This window comes from Mirounga angustirostris, unplaced genomic scaffold (assembly GCF_029215605.1).
Source record: "Mirounga angustirostris isolate CCGP_5_RB_7025 unplaced genomic scaffold, mMirAng1.0.hap1 SCAF_2, whole genome shotgun sequence".
Classification (NCBI taxonomy): domain Eukaryota; kingdom Metazoa; phylum Chordata; class Mammalia; order Carnivora; family Phocidae; genus Mirounga; species Mirounga angustirostris.
Genome location: NW_026991710.1, coordinates 71675192 through 71692014, shown reverse-complemented (window position 1 = coordinate 71692014; position 16823 = coordinate 71675192). Strand labels below are relative to the sequence as shown.

General features: G+C 38.9%; 1 protein-coding gene across 7 annotated transcripts in view; it reads left to right on the top strand.

The window, feature by feature from the left end:
* Positions 1–6039: 6039 nt before the first annotated feature.
* The window catches only part of FAM13A (family with sequence similarity 13 member A), a 351485-nt gene continuing 340701 nt past the window's right edge, over positions 6040–16823 (top strand). For 3 of the 7 annotated variants that reach the window (XM_064584795.1, XM_054508809.2, XM_064584794.1), the window contains exon 1: positions 6040–6274. In XM_064584795.1, the coding sequence (XP_064440865.1) occupies positions 6170–6274 (105 nt within the window). In that variant the 5' untranslated portion in view covers positions 6040–6169. The remainder of the gene's footprint in view (positions 6275–16823) is intronic. The other 4 variants (XM_045880762.3, XM_045880760.3, XM_054508810.2 and 1 more) reach the window with 2 other exon arrangements.

The window sequence follows — 16823 nt, the reverse complement described above, 5'->3', positions numbered from 1 at the left end:
AATTGGATGTCTAAGCTAGAGGCATGTCCAAGAATGACGAGACCAACACAGTGTACCTGACAAAAAGACAAAGCTAAATTTATTGACTATCGTAGTGGGGGAAAGCTCTGCTGGTCCTTCTGAGCAGAGCAGACTGAAAATTACATAACGTTTTTGGAAAGTGGGGAATTAGGATTGGTGGGTGTTTAGTGTGACATAATTAGAAGAAGACTGGTTACTCAAATGAGACAATTATTGATTGGTTGACATTCAAAGTCATGCTTACTAGAGTGAGTCCATTCTTTTTTTTTTTTTTTTAAAGATTTTATTTATTTATTTGACAGAGAGAGAGACAGCGAGAGAGGGAACACAAGCAGGGGGAGTGGGAGAGGGAGAAGCAGGCCTCCCGCTGAGCAGGGAGCCCGATGCGGGGCTCGATCCCAGGACCCTGGGATCATGACCTGAGCTGAAGGCAGACGCTTAACAACTGAGCCATCCCGGCGCCCCTAGAGTGAGTCCATTCTTGATTGAGCTGTTACTGATTGGTTGGCTTGCAAAACCACTTGGTTTGCTGAGGCAAGATGCTGACTGATTGAACAGGTTTAAAATAAATTATGTTGGCTCTTTGTTTCCATGGCTACAGAACAATCGATCTTTTCCTGAGAGGATGGTAATTTTTTTTTTCCTCAAGTGGGATGAGAATGTCTAGATTTCAGAGAAGAAATATGAGCATCAGATTATGAACTGGACCTCTTTCCAGAAAATCCTTCAGAAAATAATTAGGAGAAGTTAAGAATAGGCCCAAGGCCAGGTAATGGGGCAGTCATAACAAAGTAGACAAATAAACCCAAGAAAGACCTACTTCCTGTTACTTTTCAAGGAACCAAGGCCCAAGAATAGTCTTTCTCTGGGTATATGAGGACTCTCATGCCCAGTAATGTTACAGAATAGCCCAGAGCAGGGGTCAGCAAACTTTTTCTGTAAAGGGCCAGACAGTAAATGTTTTAAGCCTTGTGGGCCATAGATTCGGTCTCTGTTGCAGTTACTAACCTTGGCCACTGTAGTACCAACGCAGCCATCCACATGTAGACGGATGGGTGCAACCAGAGTTGGTCTAGAGGAGCTGGATTGGGCCTGTGGCGGCCACATGCAACTCCCAGGCTGGAGTTTGCTGACTCCTGACCTAGAACAAGGGACCTTGTTCTAACTGCTAGGGAGTCAAAACCCAAAATATCTGAACCTCTCTGGTTAAGAGGGAGTGCATAAATAATCAATAGCTGATGACTAACTGGCTTCTGATACCCTGTCTGGTTGGGTGCCATTGATTCTGGTCCAGGCTGGGATCCTCCTGGAGAAAGAGCTGAGGTGGAAGCAGAGCTGGAGCATAGACAGATGGCGTTCAGGGGAAAAAGCCTCCGATGTCCCAGTTCCAGTGGGCATCAGGTGGTTGATGCTGTCAGTGCCGCCACCACCACACCCCATGATACTTGCTGGTCTCTGCTACGTGGCCAGAAGTACTATTTCTGCTGACCACTGCTGTTCTTCTGACAACTGTTATTGCTACTCCAGCTGAAGAGATTTTGTCTTTTGAAAACTGATAGTTCTGCCAGTTAACATCAGAGAGCTCAACTTTGAAGCATTTTTAGATTTTTGGAGGCTACGGGATAACCTGGTCTTTTTTAGCTTCCTTCATTCACCTTCCCCAGGTTAGAGGGTCCTTTGAATGACAGCATCTGAGGGGCCTGACCATCAGTTGTGAAGTCCTCTTGACTTCTTCCTCAGGGAGCCCACGGATCTTGAAAATAGGACCTCCTTTGTCCTGACCTGGTATTTCAGCATTTCTGGGAGTAGTCATGGAATTAGCCTATCAGAGCGAACTATTCTGAAAGTACTTTTTACAATTCCTTTATTCTTTCGGGGGGGGGGGGGAGGACAGCTCATATTTTGGCCGTGGTTTATGTATTTTCAGATTCTTTGTAAATCAATACTTAGGAGTATATATATTTGCCAGCTCAGAGAACTTTCTGGAATTGGACTCTACTCTCACTTGCATCTCTGGCGGCAGGGGGGTGGGGGGTGGGGAGGGGAATAGTTGAGACTAATTTTCAGATACAGTCCATGGAGAAACATTGTTTGATGTGAAGAATGTGTTTTAGTACCTTTTGTTAAATGGCATATTTAGGGTTTTTTGTTTTTGTTTGTTTTTGCAGTGAAATGTAGTCCTTACCAAGAATAAGGATAAACATTTGCCACGGTACTAATTTCACCTTATAATAGTGTGTAAGTACTTGTAAAAATTAGGATTAGATTTTTTGTCATCCTTATGTAGTATTATCTAAAATAGAAAGAAGATGTTTAAATGTGTTAGAAAAAAAAATAACAGGAGATATAATATTTTGATACTCCAATGTGTTCTAACATTACTGAATGTTTTTGAAATCCATCATGAAAAATTGGAAAGGAGCAGAAAAATTTTGAAAAAGATAATGAGAGGGCATCTGGGTGGCTCAGTCATTAAGCATCTGCCTTCGGCTTGGGTCATAATCCCAGGGTCCTGCTCCGCGGGAGGCCTGCTTCTCCCTCTGCCTCTGCTGTTCCCCCTGCTTGTGCACGTGCTCTCTGTCTCTCTCTGTCTCCCTCTCTCACTCTCTCTGTGTCAAATAAATAAATAAAATCTTTAAAAAAAAATAATGAGAGAAGGCTATCTTTATCAGCTATTTAAGTAAATTATAAAGATATAGCTATTCAAATATTATGGAAGTGGAATAAAACTAGACAGTAGGAAAGAAAGAAAAACCTAGACAGAATATATTAGCCTGAAAAAGACTCTGGTTGTGCATGTGTGTGTATGTATATCTGAATTTAATATGTAGTATGGATAGTATCATATGGGAAATGAAAAACTTGCCCAATAAATGGGACAGAGTCATTTGGTTAGTATATTAAAGATAACTTATTTTATACACACACAGTACTTTCAAATACAGTAGCATATTTGAGAGTTTTATTTCTTTCTCATGTAAGAGTTTAATTGATATAGGCTTGTTAATGTAGCCATATTCCACAAGGTCATTCAGAGGTCTAGGTTCCTTCCATCTACTCACTCTTTCCTCCCCTGGGATTCTCCCCTCTCCATGGTGGAAGTGAGGTGCACCCGCATTCCAGCCTGTGATGAAAGGAAGGAGAGTAAATGTGTAGTAAGAGATTTCCTGTGAAGCATGTGACACAGAAGTCATACATATCCTATCCACTCACACTCTGTTAATGAGTACATCGTCATACGGCCCTATCTACTGGTATGAAAGGTTGAGAAATGTAGTCTCTGGGTGCACAACTATGGGCTCAGCCCCAACTAAGAGGGAGAAGAAGCTCGAATAGTATCAGAAAGAGAGACTGCATACTGGAGAGAGTTAACAGTGTGGGCCACAGTAGTTAAATGCAAAATAAAAATTGAATCAATTTAGATCCTCATTTTTCATTATATTTCAAAAAAATTTCCAAATAGATCTATAATCCAACCATATGATAAGCATCCAAAATTGTTACTTTTATTACCATTTTCCAGGTACTACACTAAGTGCTTTTTATAGATTGTATCATTTAATCCTTAAAATGAGCTTATAAAAGAGACTTGGTGGCTCAGTCGGTTAAGCATTTGCCTTCGGCTCGGCTCATGATCCCAGGGTCCTGGGATCAAGCCCCGCATCGGGCTCCCTGCTCCGCGGGAAGCCTGCTTCTCCCTCTCCCACTCCCCCTGCTTGTGTTCCCTCTCTCGCTGTGTCTCTCTCTGCCAAATAAATAAATAAAATCTTAAAAAAAAAAAAAAAGACTTGGTAAGCTTCCATTTGATAAATGGACAAAGCAACACACAGAAGAGAAAATACAAATGAATAATGAGGAATTTTCATATCTTTAATAATAAAAAGAAATAAGTTTTAGAATGAGAAATCCTTTTCATTTATTAGGAAATATTTTTAAAAATATTCAAACTTCGGTAGCATGAATTGTAGAATGTAAACTGCCAGAGTCAATATATGTCAAGAGCCTTAGCACATGTTAATATTCTCTGTGATCTAGAAACTTCACTTTCTGGAGTCTTGACTAGAAAATAATCATAATGAAGATAGAGCATTACTTACATACACACATAAAATCAGAGACCATGTAAATGTCTAAAATGGGAGAATGACTCCAACTTTTATACAGAATGTAGTATTGTAAATGATGAAAATTGTTTGCACTGTTAACGGTATGGGAGTAAACTTGTGATACTATGTTTGTGTGATACAGTGTTAAGTGAAAAACAACATAAAACTATCAAACTAGATTTAAATCATGTTTTTTAAAAACATGAAAGAATGAAAATATGCTAAATGTTTCTAGGTGTTCTGTTATTCTTTCACTACCTCATCTCTGCTTCTTTATTAGCGCCTCTGCAATTACTAATCAAAAAGCTTTATTTACTTATTTTCATTCCTCCCTCCTTCCATTGGATGATCCATGAGAGAAGGTACTAGGTCTTTCTTATCATTGTATTTTGTATGGTAATAAATGTTGATTGGGTAATGTTGGGTGATGAGCCTATAGGCGACCTGATCTTCAGGCTTTCATTTTTCACCAAAGACAGGCAACACTTATATAATCACAAAAAGAAGACACATTTTTAATAGAAAAAGTTTTATAATTTGCTTTAACAGTTAGCCTAGTTTTCTAATGGGTGAATGGAAAACAGAAGTGATAAAACCTAGATTAGGTGGAGGTAGAAAAAAGTTTTATTTTTCAATGGAGAAATTATGTCCATTCCCCCACTCCCATTCTATTGTATGGGATTGTGTTATTCTGCCTTGTGGAGGTAGTCTTTACAATGATCTGTATGCATGCATAGAAACAAAATGTACTTTGTCATGTCCTATGGCTGGTTTATCACAATTTTCTATCCTGGCTTTGCTGTGGATACTGTTAGTTGACTAGAAATATAAAAGTATACTAGATTTGAAGGGAAATATTAAATGGAGAGCTGATTTGGGCTTTCCCTTGTCTTCCCACCCCCATCCCCTTAAGATAGAACTTTATTATGTTTTGTTATGGAGGACAATTTAAGTCTTTAAAACTGGGAAAAGTGAAACTCCTCATGCAGTATTAGCCAGCATTTTTTTTTTAAGAGTTTATTATTTGATAGAGAGAGACACAGCGAGAGAGGGAACACAAGCAGGGGGAGTGGGAGAGGGAGAAGCAGGCTTCCCGTGGAGCAGGGAGCCCGATGCGGGGCTCGATCCCAGGACCCTGGGATCATGACCTGAGCTGAAGGCAGACGCTGAACGACTGAGCCACCCAGGTGCCCCCCAGCATTCTCTTAAATGTGCCACTAGAAAAGATTTGACCCAAAAAAGGTGATAATAAAAAAATAAAACAGTTTCCTTCTGGCTTATATAAAATGGGTATTTTAGCTATCAGTTCAAATATTTGGAAATTGTGAAGTCTGTCACATTTTCTAATGACACAGCATATGAAGTAGGACATTATTGAAAGGTCAACTAGAGGCTAATTTTCCAGACTATAAATCACACATGTTGAATTGTGGAAGTCTAGAAACATGTTGTTTTATGTTTCTCACCATTATATGTGAATAAGATAATTCAAAAGTAATTAGAAGTGGTTAACAGCTACATAAGAGTATTTTCATTTAGAACAATACTGATAGAATCAAAGTGGAGGGAAGAACATTTTGATAGAATTTCACTGGTTTCTAAGGGGCACTGGAAGTGAAAAGTGCCTCAGAAAAGTGAGGAATGTGCCTGCAGTTTGCAACCTGAATGTGAATATGTGAGGTTTTCTTAGGCGTAGCAACGAGGAAGCAAGTTTGCATTTTCACGTTTTGCACTAAGTCCTATTAAAGAATGCCACCAGATGATGGGCGTTTTCTGAACAGAGAAAGCCTGTTTGTGGTATCTGGCAAGTCAGGTTTAAGAAAAAGATGTCAGCAGCTTAAGGCCCCTGTCACATGACATCCTCTACTTGCCAATACTAGACGCTCTGGATCAGATTTCAACTCCAGGCAGTCCTGCCAGCCATGTGGGTTCAGCCGAATGAGAAGCAAAGCCACACTTCCGAAAATGTTAGGAGCTGCGCTTCGCTTGCCGTGAGGCCTCTGGATCAGGAGCTGTTTTTCACATGAGAGCCTATCTACTGAATGGAATTTCAGTATTTCGCTGTCATTTTGATGTTTTCATCTGGTCTTCATCACTTCTACCAGGCACTTCCTGCGAGAATGGGGGCAGGCGCTCTGGCCATCTGTGTGAGTACAGGCCGCCCCTGTCTCCTGTGGACTCCGCGGGGCTGAGGAGAGGCCTGTGCCCTCCTGGTCCCGATGAGATGTTTATGCTATTTTTTTGTCTTTACTTTCTGGGAGGTGGGGGAAGGTTCATTACTTAAATTCCTATCTATTCAAATGGACATTAAGCAATGTTTTGGGCAGCTTTCAGCATTTTTGTCTACTTGCCTTTCCAAAAAAAGATGAAGGGAGATGCCTGCCTGCGGCAGTTTATTCGGTTCCGTCAACTTGATTTAAAGTAGAGCACTCTCAAGCCTTTCAGACTTTGTTCTGAATGAGTTAAATACAAATGCTTAATTGCAGTTGTGGAAAAATCTAGTGTCTAGATTGAGAAAGAATTAAGATAACCATTAATTTGTTACTTCTGAGTGTGTATGACCTTTTTCTATTCACATTTTTGTTTTCAGTTAGTAATGCTAGAATTTCTGTTTCAGCATGGTTGCTGAAAGTGACGGGGAAGAGCTTGTTCGATAAATGTTTGTGAATCCTTAATGGACTGTAGAGATTTCTGGTTGTTATAATACAGTAGCATCAGTAAATAACACTGGTGTAAAATCCACGGGAAATGGTGTATATTTCTAGGACTGAATTAATGGATTTCAAAAGCAGTTCTGTTGGTGCTTATATATAACCTTTTGCAATAACCCAGGTATTATCAATTATACAAATCACAGAATGCTGTGATTTAAATTTTTATTTCAATATATAGAAAATGCATACATATTTAGCATACTTATATTTCAAGCTCGCATTCTATTCCAAGGGAGCATTTTATTTATCTCTAAATGATCTAAGTGGAAATATCTTATTCTTTATTACCAACTGAACTCACTTTTGTATCAGCACATTGGGTCATGTTCCCTGCCCCCCCCCCTTTTTTTTAAGTTTCAGAAATGGCTGCAATTTGTTGTAGGTTTTGATGACATCTTAACATATATAGAAATATCTGGACAATTTTTTACCCATATGCTTCAAATGGTCGCCAGATGGTATATCAGCTCCATGGATTGAATTTTCTTAGTAAAACTCCCTCATTTCTGTGCTTGGAACTTTTCGGTATCCTGTGTGCCTGTCCCGGTGTCTCTTGTCCTTTTAGTCCTGAGGCTTGTAGCATCCAGGTATCCAGCTGGTTATCTTTCCAGCTTTATAAAATACTTCAGGACTGGAAATGTGTAGCATGTGAGGCAGCAGATCGACCTAAATGTTATGAGATTTGCAGTCATCTCTGATTAGATCCTTACTCCTTGCCCTTGGCCTGCATGCATTAATCTCTACCTTGACTGAAACGTAGACTGACCCACGTAGGAAACTGTATTTTTCCTTAGTTTAATCCAAAGTATATACAAAATTTCCTGTAAGGTTGATGTAAAAATCATACCGTTTAAAAGATTATTCACTGTAGTAGAGAAGCAGTTCTCGGTCATTCCTATTCTTGAACTTCAGGTTAGCCTTTGTGCTTTATCCCAGTTAGGAGGAAATGTTTATGTTTTTAGGAGTTTTAGCATAGTATTTCTGGAAAAACATAGCTATTGGAGAACAAAATACTTTTTTGAATGTTTGTGGCAGAAAAGTGAGAGCTAATCACACATAAATATAAGCATAGGGGCTGGCATACTTGTTTTTAGTTTGGGACTTCTTTACCTAGACATATGTTAGCAACTGCTCAGGTATCCTGCTACTGAAGATAGTTGTTCTTTTTTTTTTAATTTATTTTATATAAATTCAATTAACATATAGTGTAGTATTAGTTTCAGAGGTAGAGTTCAGTGATGCGTCAGTTGCATGTAACACCCAGTGCTCATTACATCACGTGCCCTCCTTAATGCCCGTCACCCAGTTACCCCATCCCCCCACTCACCTCCCCTCCAGCAACCCTCAGTTTGTTTCCTATAGTTAATAGTCTCTTATGGTTTGTCTCCCTCTCGGATTTCATCTTATTTTATTTTTCCCTCCCTCTATGATCCTCTGTGCTGTTTCTTATATTCCACATGAGTGAAATCATATGATAATTGTCTTTCTCTGCTTGACTTATTTCACTTAGCATAATACCCTCAAGTTCTATCCACATCATTGCAAATGGCAAGATTTCATTTTTCTGATGGCTGAGTAATATTCCTCTGTGTGTGTGTGTGTGTGTGTGTACACATACCACAGAAGATAGTTCTTTAGACAAAACAATAGAGTAATCAGATATTTGGGTGTGTGTGTGCACGTGCATGTGTATGTATATTGACGTGGGACAGACTATTCCAAAGACAAATCCATTTCAATGTCCATTGACTAACCACCTTTTTTTTTCTCATTCCTTCTATCTCTTCCATATTACTAGTGCTGCTAGTAAAACCATAGTGGACTCAACATTTTATTTATATTACTACTCATATTTACAAAGAAGTTGTAGCTTCTTCACTATTGACATCTATTTTTCCTCAATAAACCACACCCAGGCAAATGAGATCCATGCCTGCCAGTTAATATTGTATCAGTCTCTTCTAGTTTTAGATGTCACTTTAGTGAAATGACTCAAGCTCTCTCGGGAATCTTGAGTCTTTCAGACCTCTTGTACCTCCCGCTGTTCTGTCCATCGTGGCACCTGGGTATTTCGAGGCAGGTGGGTCGAGAGTGGAAGCTGGCATATTTTAATGGCTGAAGAAAGAGGGGCCTAGAATACATGTTTGTTGATTCTTACACTCTGGACATTCTGTCTGTGGTGAGTTCAGGTATCAAATCTTTGGTGAATTGGTGGACAAGTTCTATTGGTATCATCAGGGCCCTGCAGTCCACTCCTCCTGACAGCCCCAACTTTTGCTGGTGCTGGGAACAATTCCAAGGATATCCTGAGCCTTGTAGCCTTTGTCCATAACTTGAGCCCCTCTACTCCTGTAGCCTTGACACCTGGTATCCTCAGCTACTTACGTATCCTATCATGCAGGCAGGAGCTGTAGTCTCGGTACAGAAAGGCTCACAAACCATATTAAGATATTCTGGTCACAGATTTATTGAATCAATTTAAAACACAGCACAAAGCAAGGAGGGAAAGATCTGGTAGGCTTGCCTATGTAGAAAGGGTTTCAGTGGGATGAAAGGCCCACATTCTGAGTCCTGTGTTACACAATATTCATCTATCCTGTCTTTCATCTTCTCTACCACATCAACCTTTCCTGATCACGGTAGGTTTTACGAGGACCAGTGTTGAATGGGAGCAAGGGGCCTCAGCAGATGGAACGTGTCTGGAGCCAACACAGCTTTATCATCAGAGGCAAGTGTGCCTAGGTGTAGTTGTAACTTGCTAATATACTCCTGAACAGCTTTGGATTTTTATCTGCATATCTCAGGCAGACAACACATGGGGCCAGCGTGGGTATAATCGATGGGTGACTCATTTAAGACTTGAATATTTGGTGTCTCATAATTGTTGGGTGCCTAACTTGGTTCTTCCATCTCTATTTAGTTATCTATGTCGACTATGTTTACCACACTATCTCTTTGTGTATTGTTAATACTTAGTTATACTTCTCCTCATGGTTAGTTTCTCTTTGTTCTCTATTTAGCCAAACTGAATTTTCTTGCCTAATATTTGTTTGTTGTATTATTTAAGTTCAAGTTCCAAACCTGTCACGGTTATCTTTGTTGTTTCTAGTTTGATGTTTGGTACCAAATTCATCCCACATGCCATGGTGAGTTTCTTCATTTTTTTTTTTTTCCCCCACCTCCTGTGTTTTCTTCTCTTTGTTTTGTTTGGAGTTTTAGAAAGAATATGGGCCTTGTTTGGAGCCAGGCAGACCTGAGCTTAAATCTTGGTTATGTATTATTAAGCAGTATGCTTTCTTGATGATTTATTTTAAAGAGCTTTTGCCATTTGTTCAGCTTCCTTGACATGTATTGATGTCTCACTAGCAGACAGTAAAGTTTAGACGCAAGGTGTCATTATCTTATTTGTGTCTCTTACCTATTGTTCAGGGCTAGACAGTAGTTGTTCAATAAATGTTAGGTGTTGCAGTTTCACCTCTCTTTTCTGTGCTATGCATGACCTAAGTATATTTTATTTTTTTTAAAGATTTTAGGGGCCCCTGGGTGGCTCAGTCGTTAAGTGTCTGCCTTCGGCTCAGGTCATGATCCCAGGGTTCTGGGATCGAGCCCCGCATTGGGCTCCCTGCTCGGCGGGAAGCCTGCTTCTCCCTCTCCCACTCCCCCTGCTTGTGTTCCCTCTCTCACTGTGTCTCTCTCTGTCAAATAAATAAAGTCTTTAAAAAATAATAATAATAAATGATTTTATTTATTTGACACAGAGAGAGCACACGAGCACAAGGAGGTTTTAAATGTCACTTTGATGAGTTGACTCAAGCTCCCACTGAGCAGGGAGCCCAACTGGGGCTCGATCCCTGGATCCTGGGATCATAACCTGAGCCAAAGGCAGATGCTTAACCAACTGCGCCACCCAGGTGCCCCAAGCATATTTTATTTTTAAATGGGTCTTTTGAAGACTTTCCAAAAGCTAAAGGCGTGTCTGCAAAGGCATTCTGTCTTTGATGGTGCTTTTTGTGATAACGGCACAATTTTCCATTTATGGGAATGAGAGGTATAATTGTATTTTGTACTTCTGAGTCTCTAACTCAACAGCACATGAATTCTCTTACTATAAAGCTACATGCAGTCAATGCAAGTAACTCAGCACATCTTTCCATCTCAAATGATGTGTAGGCTGGTCAGGGCATATCTTTCCCTCAGGTGGGCATGTAATCTCCTTTAATCAGGGTAATTAACACCGAGTGTCCCGACAGGAAAATCCTGAAAGATATCTCAGTAGCTCAGGGAAACAGATTAATTTGTAGATTACTCAAAGTCTGATGCAGATTGACAGAATCTCTCCTCCGTTTGGTGACTCTAATATCCGGGCTGCCTCCATTCTGTGAGATATTTGCTATTTCAGCATGTGACCACATATCCCCTAGTTTATATCAGGGGAGAAAGGAGATGGAGGAGGCACGCATGCTTTTATCTGCCTCATTCGGGAAATGATTCATTTCTCTCCTCAAAGTTCACTGCTTTGAACTAGTCATGTATGCCCATGTAAACAAAGGTGGTTTGGAAATGTAGAAAATTATCTCATGGAATATTTATAAACACTATCTCTAGCCCGTAACTTAAATTGCTTAAATCAGAGAGAAAGATGTATGCTCCATGATTGGGATAAAGCAGTCTGTCTCTAATTCCCCTACTGAATGTAAACAAGGAATTATACACCCCAGGTGCTGCTGACAGATATCTAATCTATAGATCAAGAGGGAAGGTAGCCTTAGGATAACTTAATACATCAGTGAATGGCAGAAGGGTGGTGACATTCATCAGCCACTGAATCTACCAGCTCAGAATCTTTCCTTCCCCTGAACTCCTTTGTATTAGTATGATGGGATAATAAATGTCCTTATTATTTTAGCCAGTTTGAACTAGAATTTCAATTACTTGCAGTCAAACCATCTTAACTGATACACTTCATCATGTAGTGGCTTGCTGTGCAGTGGTTTTAGGAAGCTTGTCATGAACTGGAATGAAGCAGGATTTGAAGGCAGGACACATGGCTTTGAATCTTGGCTCAACCACTTGTTATGTGACCCTGGGCAAGATTCTTAACCTCTCTCTTTCCTTACCTATTAAAGAAGGATAATAGCCTAAATTGGATTGTTGTGAGAATCAAATAAAACAATAATGTAAAAATACATTGAAAACTTCATAAAAACATTACCTTTGTTATGTGGCAGCCTATTTTATGTCTTAAGGTGGTTTCTGTAATACTGTCATTACGGATGGATATTACTTCTTTAAAATGAAAGGAATTCTGTGATCTGAAGGGACTGTTGATATTATTGGATTTAGACCAAATTTTAAACAGGATTAAACTTTTAGTTTTGCTTTTTTCTACAATAAACCAATGAGGTATTACAGGAAGACAAGATTAGTAATAAGCAAACAAAGGCATGTAAATTTTCCTATGCAAATCTGAGTGTATTACAAGAAGAATTTTCATTTCTGCAATACAGAGTTCAAAAATCAAAGAAAACACGGTCAAGGTTAGTATGAGTATGGGTAAAGTCCCTAGTATCTAGGTTGCTTATTTCAGGATCAGTTTCTCTGAAGCACAGTTGGTTGTGTGTATTTGTTTAATGTCCCCCTGCAGAAGACTGTAAGCTTAGTGACAGTGATGAAAAGTGCAAAGGAGGGCACCTGGGTGGCTGAGTTGGTTAAGCGACTGCCTTCGGCTCAGGTCATGATCTCAGGGTCCTGGGATCGAGCCCCGCATCCGGCTCCCTGCTCAGTGGGAAGCCTGCTTCTCCCTCTCCCACTCCCCCTGCTTGTGTTCCCTCTCTCGCTGTCTCTCTCTCTCTCTCTCTCAAATAACTAAATAAAATCTTTAAAAAAAAAAAAAACTATAGATGGAACAAGAATATAAATACCAAAGTGAAACCATAAAACAATAATTTGGGATCAAGGAATGTCTTTGTAAAGAACCAAGTGAGAAACCCTAAAGAAAAAGATTGGTGAATTTTTCAGACAAAAAGCTAAAATGTCTGCACAATCCCAAATTGCATAGACAAAATTCCAAAAGAAAACTAGTAAGGATATTTACAACACACATGACAAAAAATTACTTTTTAATATAAAAAAATTCATACAAATCAGTAAGAAAAAGAAAACTAGCCATTAGAAAATGAACCAAAGCTTATGAACAATGAGGTTCACAAATAATACAAGTACTAATAAACATAAGAAAATTGCTCAGTCTCATTCATAGTTAAATATGGGCAAACTTTAAAATTTTTGTATTATCCAGGGATGTCAGAAGAATCGGAAGCAGGTACCCTCACATGCTGTTGATCAAGCTGTAAACCAGCGGAGCATCTTTGCAGGGCAATGTAGCAGTATGTGTCAGAACGTATAATTTGTATACCTGTTGATCTAGCAATCTCACCTCTAGCAATTTATCTTGCAGGTACTTGTACAATTATGTAAAAATGCTGGCAAGAATGTTCATTGCTGAAATACTTGTAATAGCAAGAACTGTAAATAACTTAAACATCAGTAAATAAGATTGGTTAAATCAATTGTAGCTCTATACAATGTAATATTAAACAGCTATGTCTGCCAATATGGAAGGACCTCCAAAATTGATCAAGTAGCAAAAAAAAAAGTGCATAAATACACAATGGTATAGTTATATTTGCCTTTTTAAAAATATTATGCATGTATAGATATGCTTAGTTATCCATAGAAAATTTCTGCAAGGAAACACAGTAATTGGAGCTGGGATAGGGAGACTTTTCAGTTTAAACTCTCATGTTTGAGTTTTGATGAAATGCATATATTAAATTTCTAAAAATAAAGAATACTCAAAGAATGGACTGGTAACACTGTCTAGAAGAAATAATGATTAGTTTATAATAATAAGGCACTGAATATTGTATTTGAATGTCTATAATACTTTTACAAATACATTTTGAAATGTATAAATTACTTGAAATTGTCTAATATATAAAAGGGTATAGTTTTTCCCTGCAGTTCTCCTAAGGCAAACTTAGAGCTGGGTATAATGTAATGCAACAGTCTTATCAAGAAGAAAGAAGTGTCTAAAGATTCTAGTATCTAAAAATTGAGCTGGTTGTCTCATAAGGTGGTTGGCACTCCATCACGACAATTAAGAAAGAGGCAGATAAGTAATGGTGGGTGGACTTGTCATAGGCAAGTCATGGAATTAAAGATGAGATGTCCTTGCAGTGTTCTAGGATTCTCTGAATTGGTGTGTACTTCCCAAAATTGGTAGCTCTTAGTCAGTTTGTTAGACTGTTGGAAATTTAGCACACATAGATCTCTTTACGCCTGTACTTCCTTCAATTAGGGCTTCCTTATGTGGAGAATTGGATGATTGTGCACAACTAGTTTTAGAACATTCTGTCACCTCAATAAGATCCCATGTGCCCATTTATGATTAGTTTCATTCCTACAATCTGTCCCATCCCCCAAACCTCAGACAATCACTAATTTACTATTTTCTGAAAGTTAACTGAATATTTCTGTACATTTACCTTTCCTGGCCATCTGATATCAGTGGAATCATACAATATATGTTCTGTGACTGGCTTATTTCACTTAGCTCATTCTTGAGGCTCATCCATGTTGTAGCATGCATCAGTATTTCATTCCTTTTTAATTGCCATGATTGCTTTTATTGCTGTATTCTATTATATATCACATTTTGTTTACTCATTTGTTAGTTGATAGACATTTGGGCTATTTCCCTTTTTTTTCTTTTTTTTTTAATTTAAAGTCAGTTAGCCAACATGTAATTAGTTACATCATTAGCTTCAGGTGTAGTGTTCAATAATTTATCAGTTGCATGTAACACCCAGTGCTGGGGCACCTGGGTGGCTCAGTCGTTAAACGTCTGCCTTCGGCTCAGGTCATGATTGATCCCAGGGTCCTGGGATCGAGCCCCTCATCGGGCTCCCTGCTCAGCGGGAAGCCTGCTTCTCCCTCTCCCACTCCCCCTGCTTGTGTTCCTTCTCTCACTATGTCTCTCTATGTCAAATAAAATAAAGAAAAGAAAAGAAAACCCAGTGCTCATCATATAATGTGCCCTCCTTAATGCCTGTCACCCAATTACCCCATCCCCTCACCCACCTCCCCTCCAGCAACCCTCAGTTCGTTTCCTGTAGTTAAGAGTCTCATGGTTTTTCTCCTTCTCCAATGACTTCCCATTCAGTTTTCCTTCCCTTTCCCTATGATCCTCTGTACTGTTTCTTATATTCCACATATGAGTGAAACTGTAGGATAATTGTCTTTGATTGACTTATTTTGCTTGGCATAATACCCTCCAATTCCATCCACTTTGATGTAAATGGTAAGCATCCTTTCTGATGGCTGAGTAATATTCCATTGTGTATATATACCACATCTTCTTTATCCATTCATCTGTCGATGGACATCTGGGCTCTTTCCACAGTTTGGTTATTGTGGATGGATATTGCTGCTATGAACATTGGGGTGCAGGTGCCCCTTCAGATCACTACATTTGTATCTTTGGGGTAAATACCCAGTAGTACAATTACTGGGTCATAGGGTAGCTCTATTTTTAACTTTTTGAGGAATCTCCATGCTGTTTTCCAGAGTGGCTGCACCAGCTTGCATTCCCACTAATAGTGTAAGAAGATTCCCCTTTCTCCACATCCTCACCAACACTTGTTGTTTCCTGTCTTGTTAATTTTGGCCGTTCTGACTGGTGTGAAGTGGTATCTCATTGTGGTTTTGATTTGTATTTCCCTGATGCCAAGTGATATGGACCATTTTTTAATGTGTCTGTTAGCCATTTGTATGTCTTTGGAGAAATGTCTGTTCATGTCTTCTGCCCATTTCTTGACTTTGGGTGTTGAGTTTGGTAAGTTCTTTATAGATCTTGGATACTAGCCCTTTATTTGATATGTCACACTTAGGCTATTTCCTACTATTAAGAATAATGCTGCATTTGGATAGGTACCTACGAGTGGAATTGCTGGATCATATGCTAAATTTATGTTTAATGTTTTAAGAAACTGCCAAATATTTTCCAAAATGATTGCATCATTTTACACGCCCATTATCAATATGAGAATCCCAATTTCTCCACATCCTTGTCAACATATGGTATTCTTACTCTTTTATTATAGCCATTCTAGTGAATTTGTAGTGCTGTTACTTAATGACTGATGATGTTAGGCATTTTTCATAGACCTATTACCCATTTGTATATCTCCTTTGGTTATATGTCTGTCCATGTCTTTTGCCCATTTTTTTTTTATTGGGTTGTTGGTTCTTATTGTGTTGAGTTCTTTTTACATAGTATGGATACAAGTCCTTTCTCAGATACATGACCCACAGGAGTGGGGGTTTTGTCCTGTCTTTCAGATCAATTCAGCCAGAACCAAAGCTACTGGTTTCATTACTGTTGTGTGCCAACCCCACCAAGGGGGTAGGAGGGGTTGGAAGTAGACCCAGGCAAGTGTGCCACAAACTCCGATTACTTATCACTAAACTTCATCATCTTTTCACGAATAAGTATCTCTTAATGTGTTTTTTTGCCTTTGGTCAGTTTCTAGATCCCTGAAATGATTGTTTTGACAATTTTGTCCAGGTTTGTATTGTTTTGTTTAGGAGAGGATTTGTAGAACCCTGTACTCTACCACTGGAAGTCAGCAGTAGGTCTTGACTTCATTTTATATAGAAAATTTAACTTTTTATAATAACCTTTCATTTTTCTTGCAATAATAGTAATACATGTCTAGTGTATAAAATTTAGGAAATAAAAAGGAGAAAATAATAAGATTCCATAACACAGAAATAAACATGTACTATGTTTGCTTACGTCCTATAGTTTTTCTATGAGCCTATAAACTTATAAAAACTTATAAAAACAGATTAGACTTGACATTAGTTTTATGGTAGTCTCCCCACCCCCAAATAACAGTATATTATGAATATCTAGAGG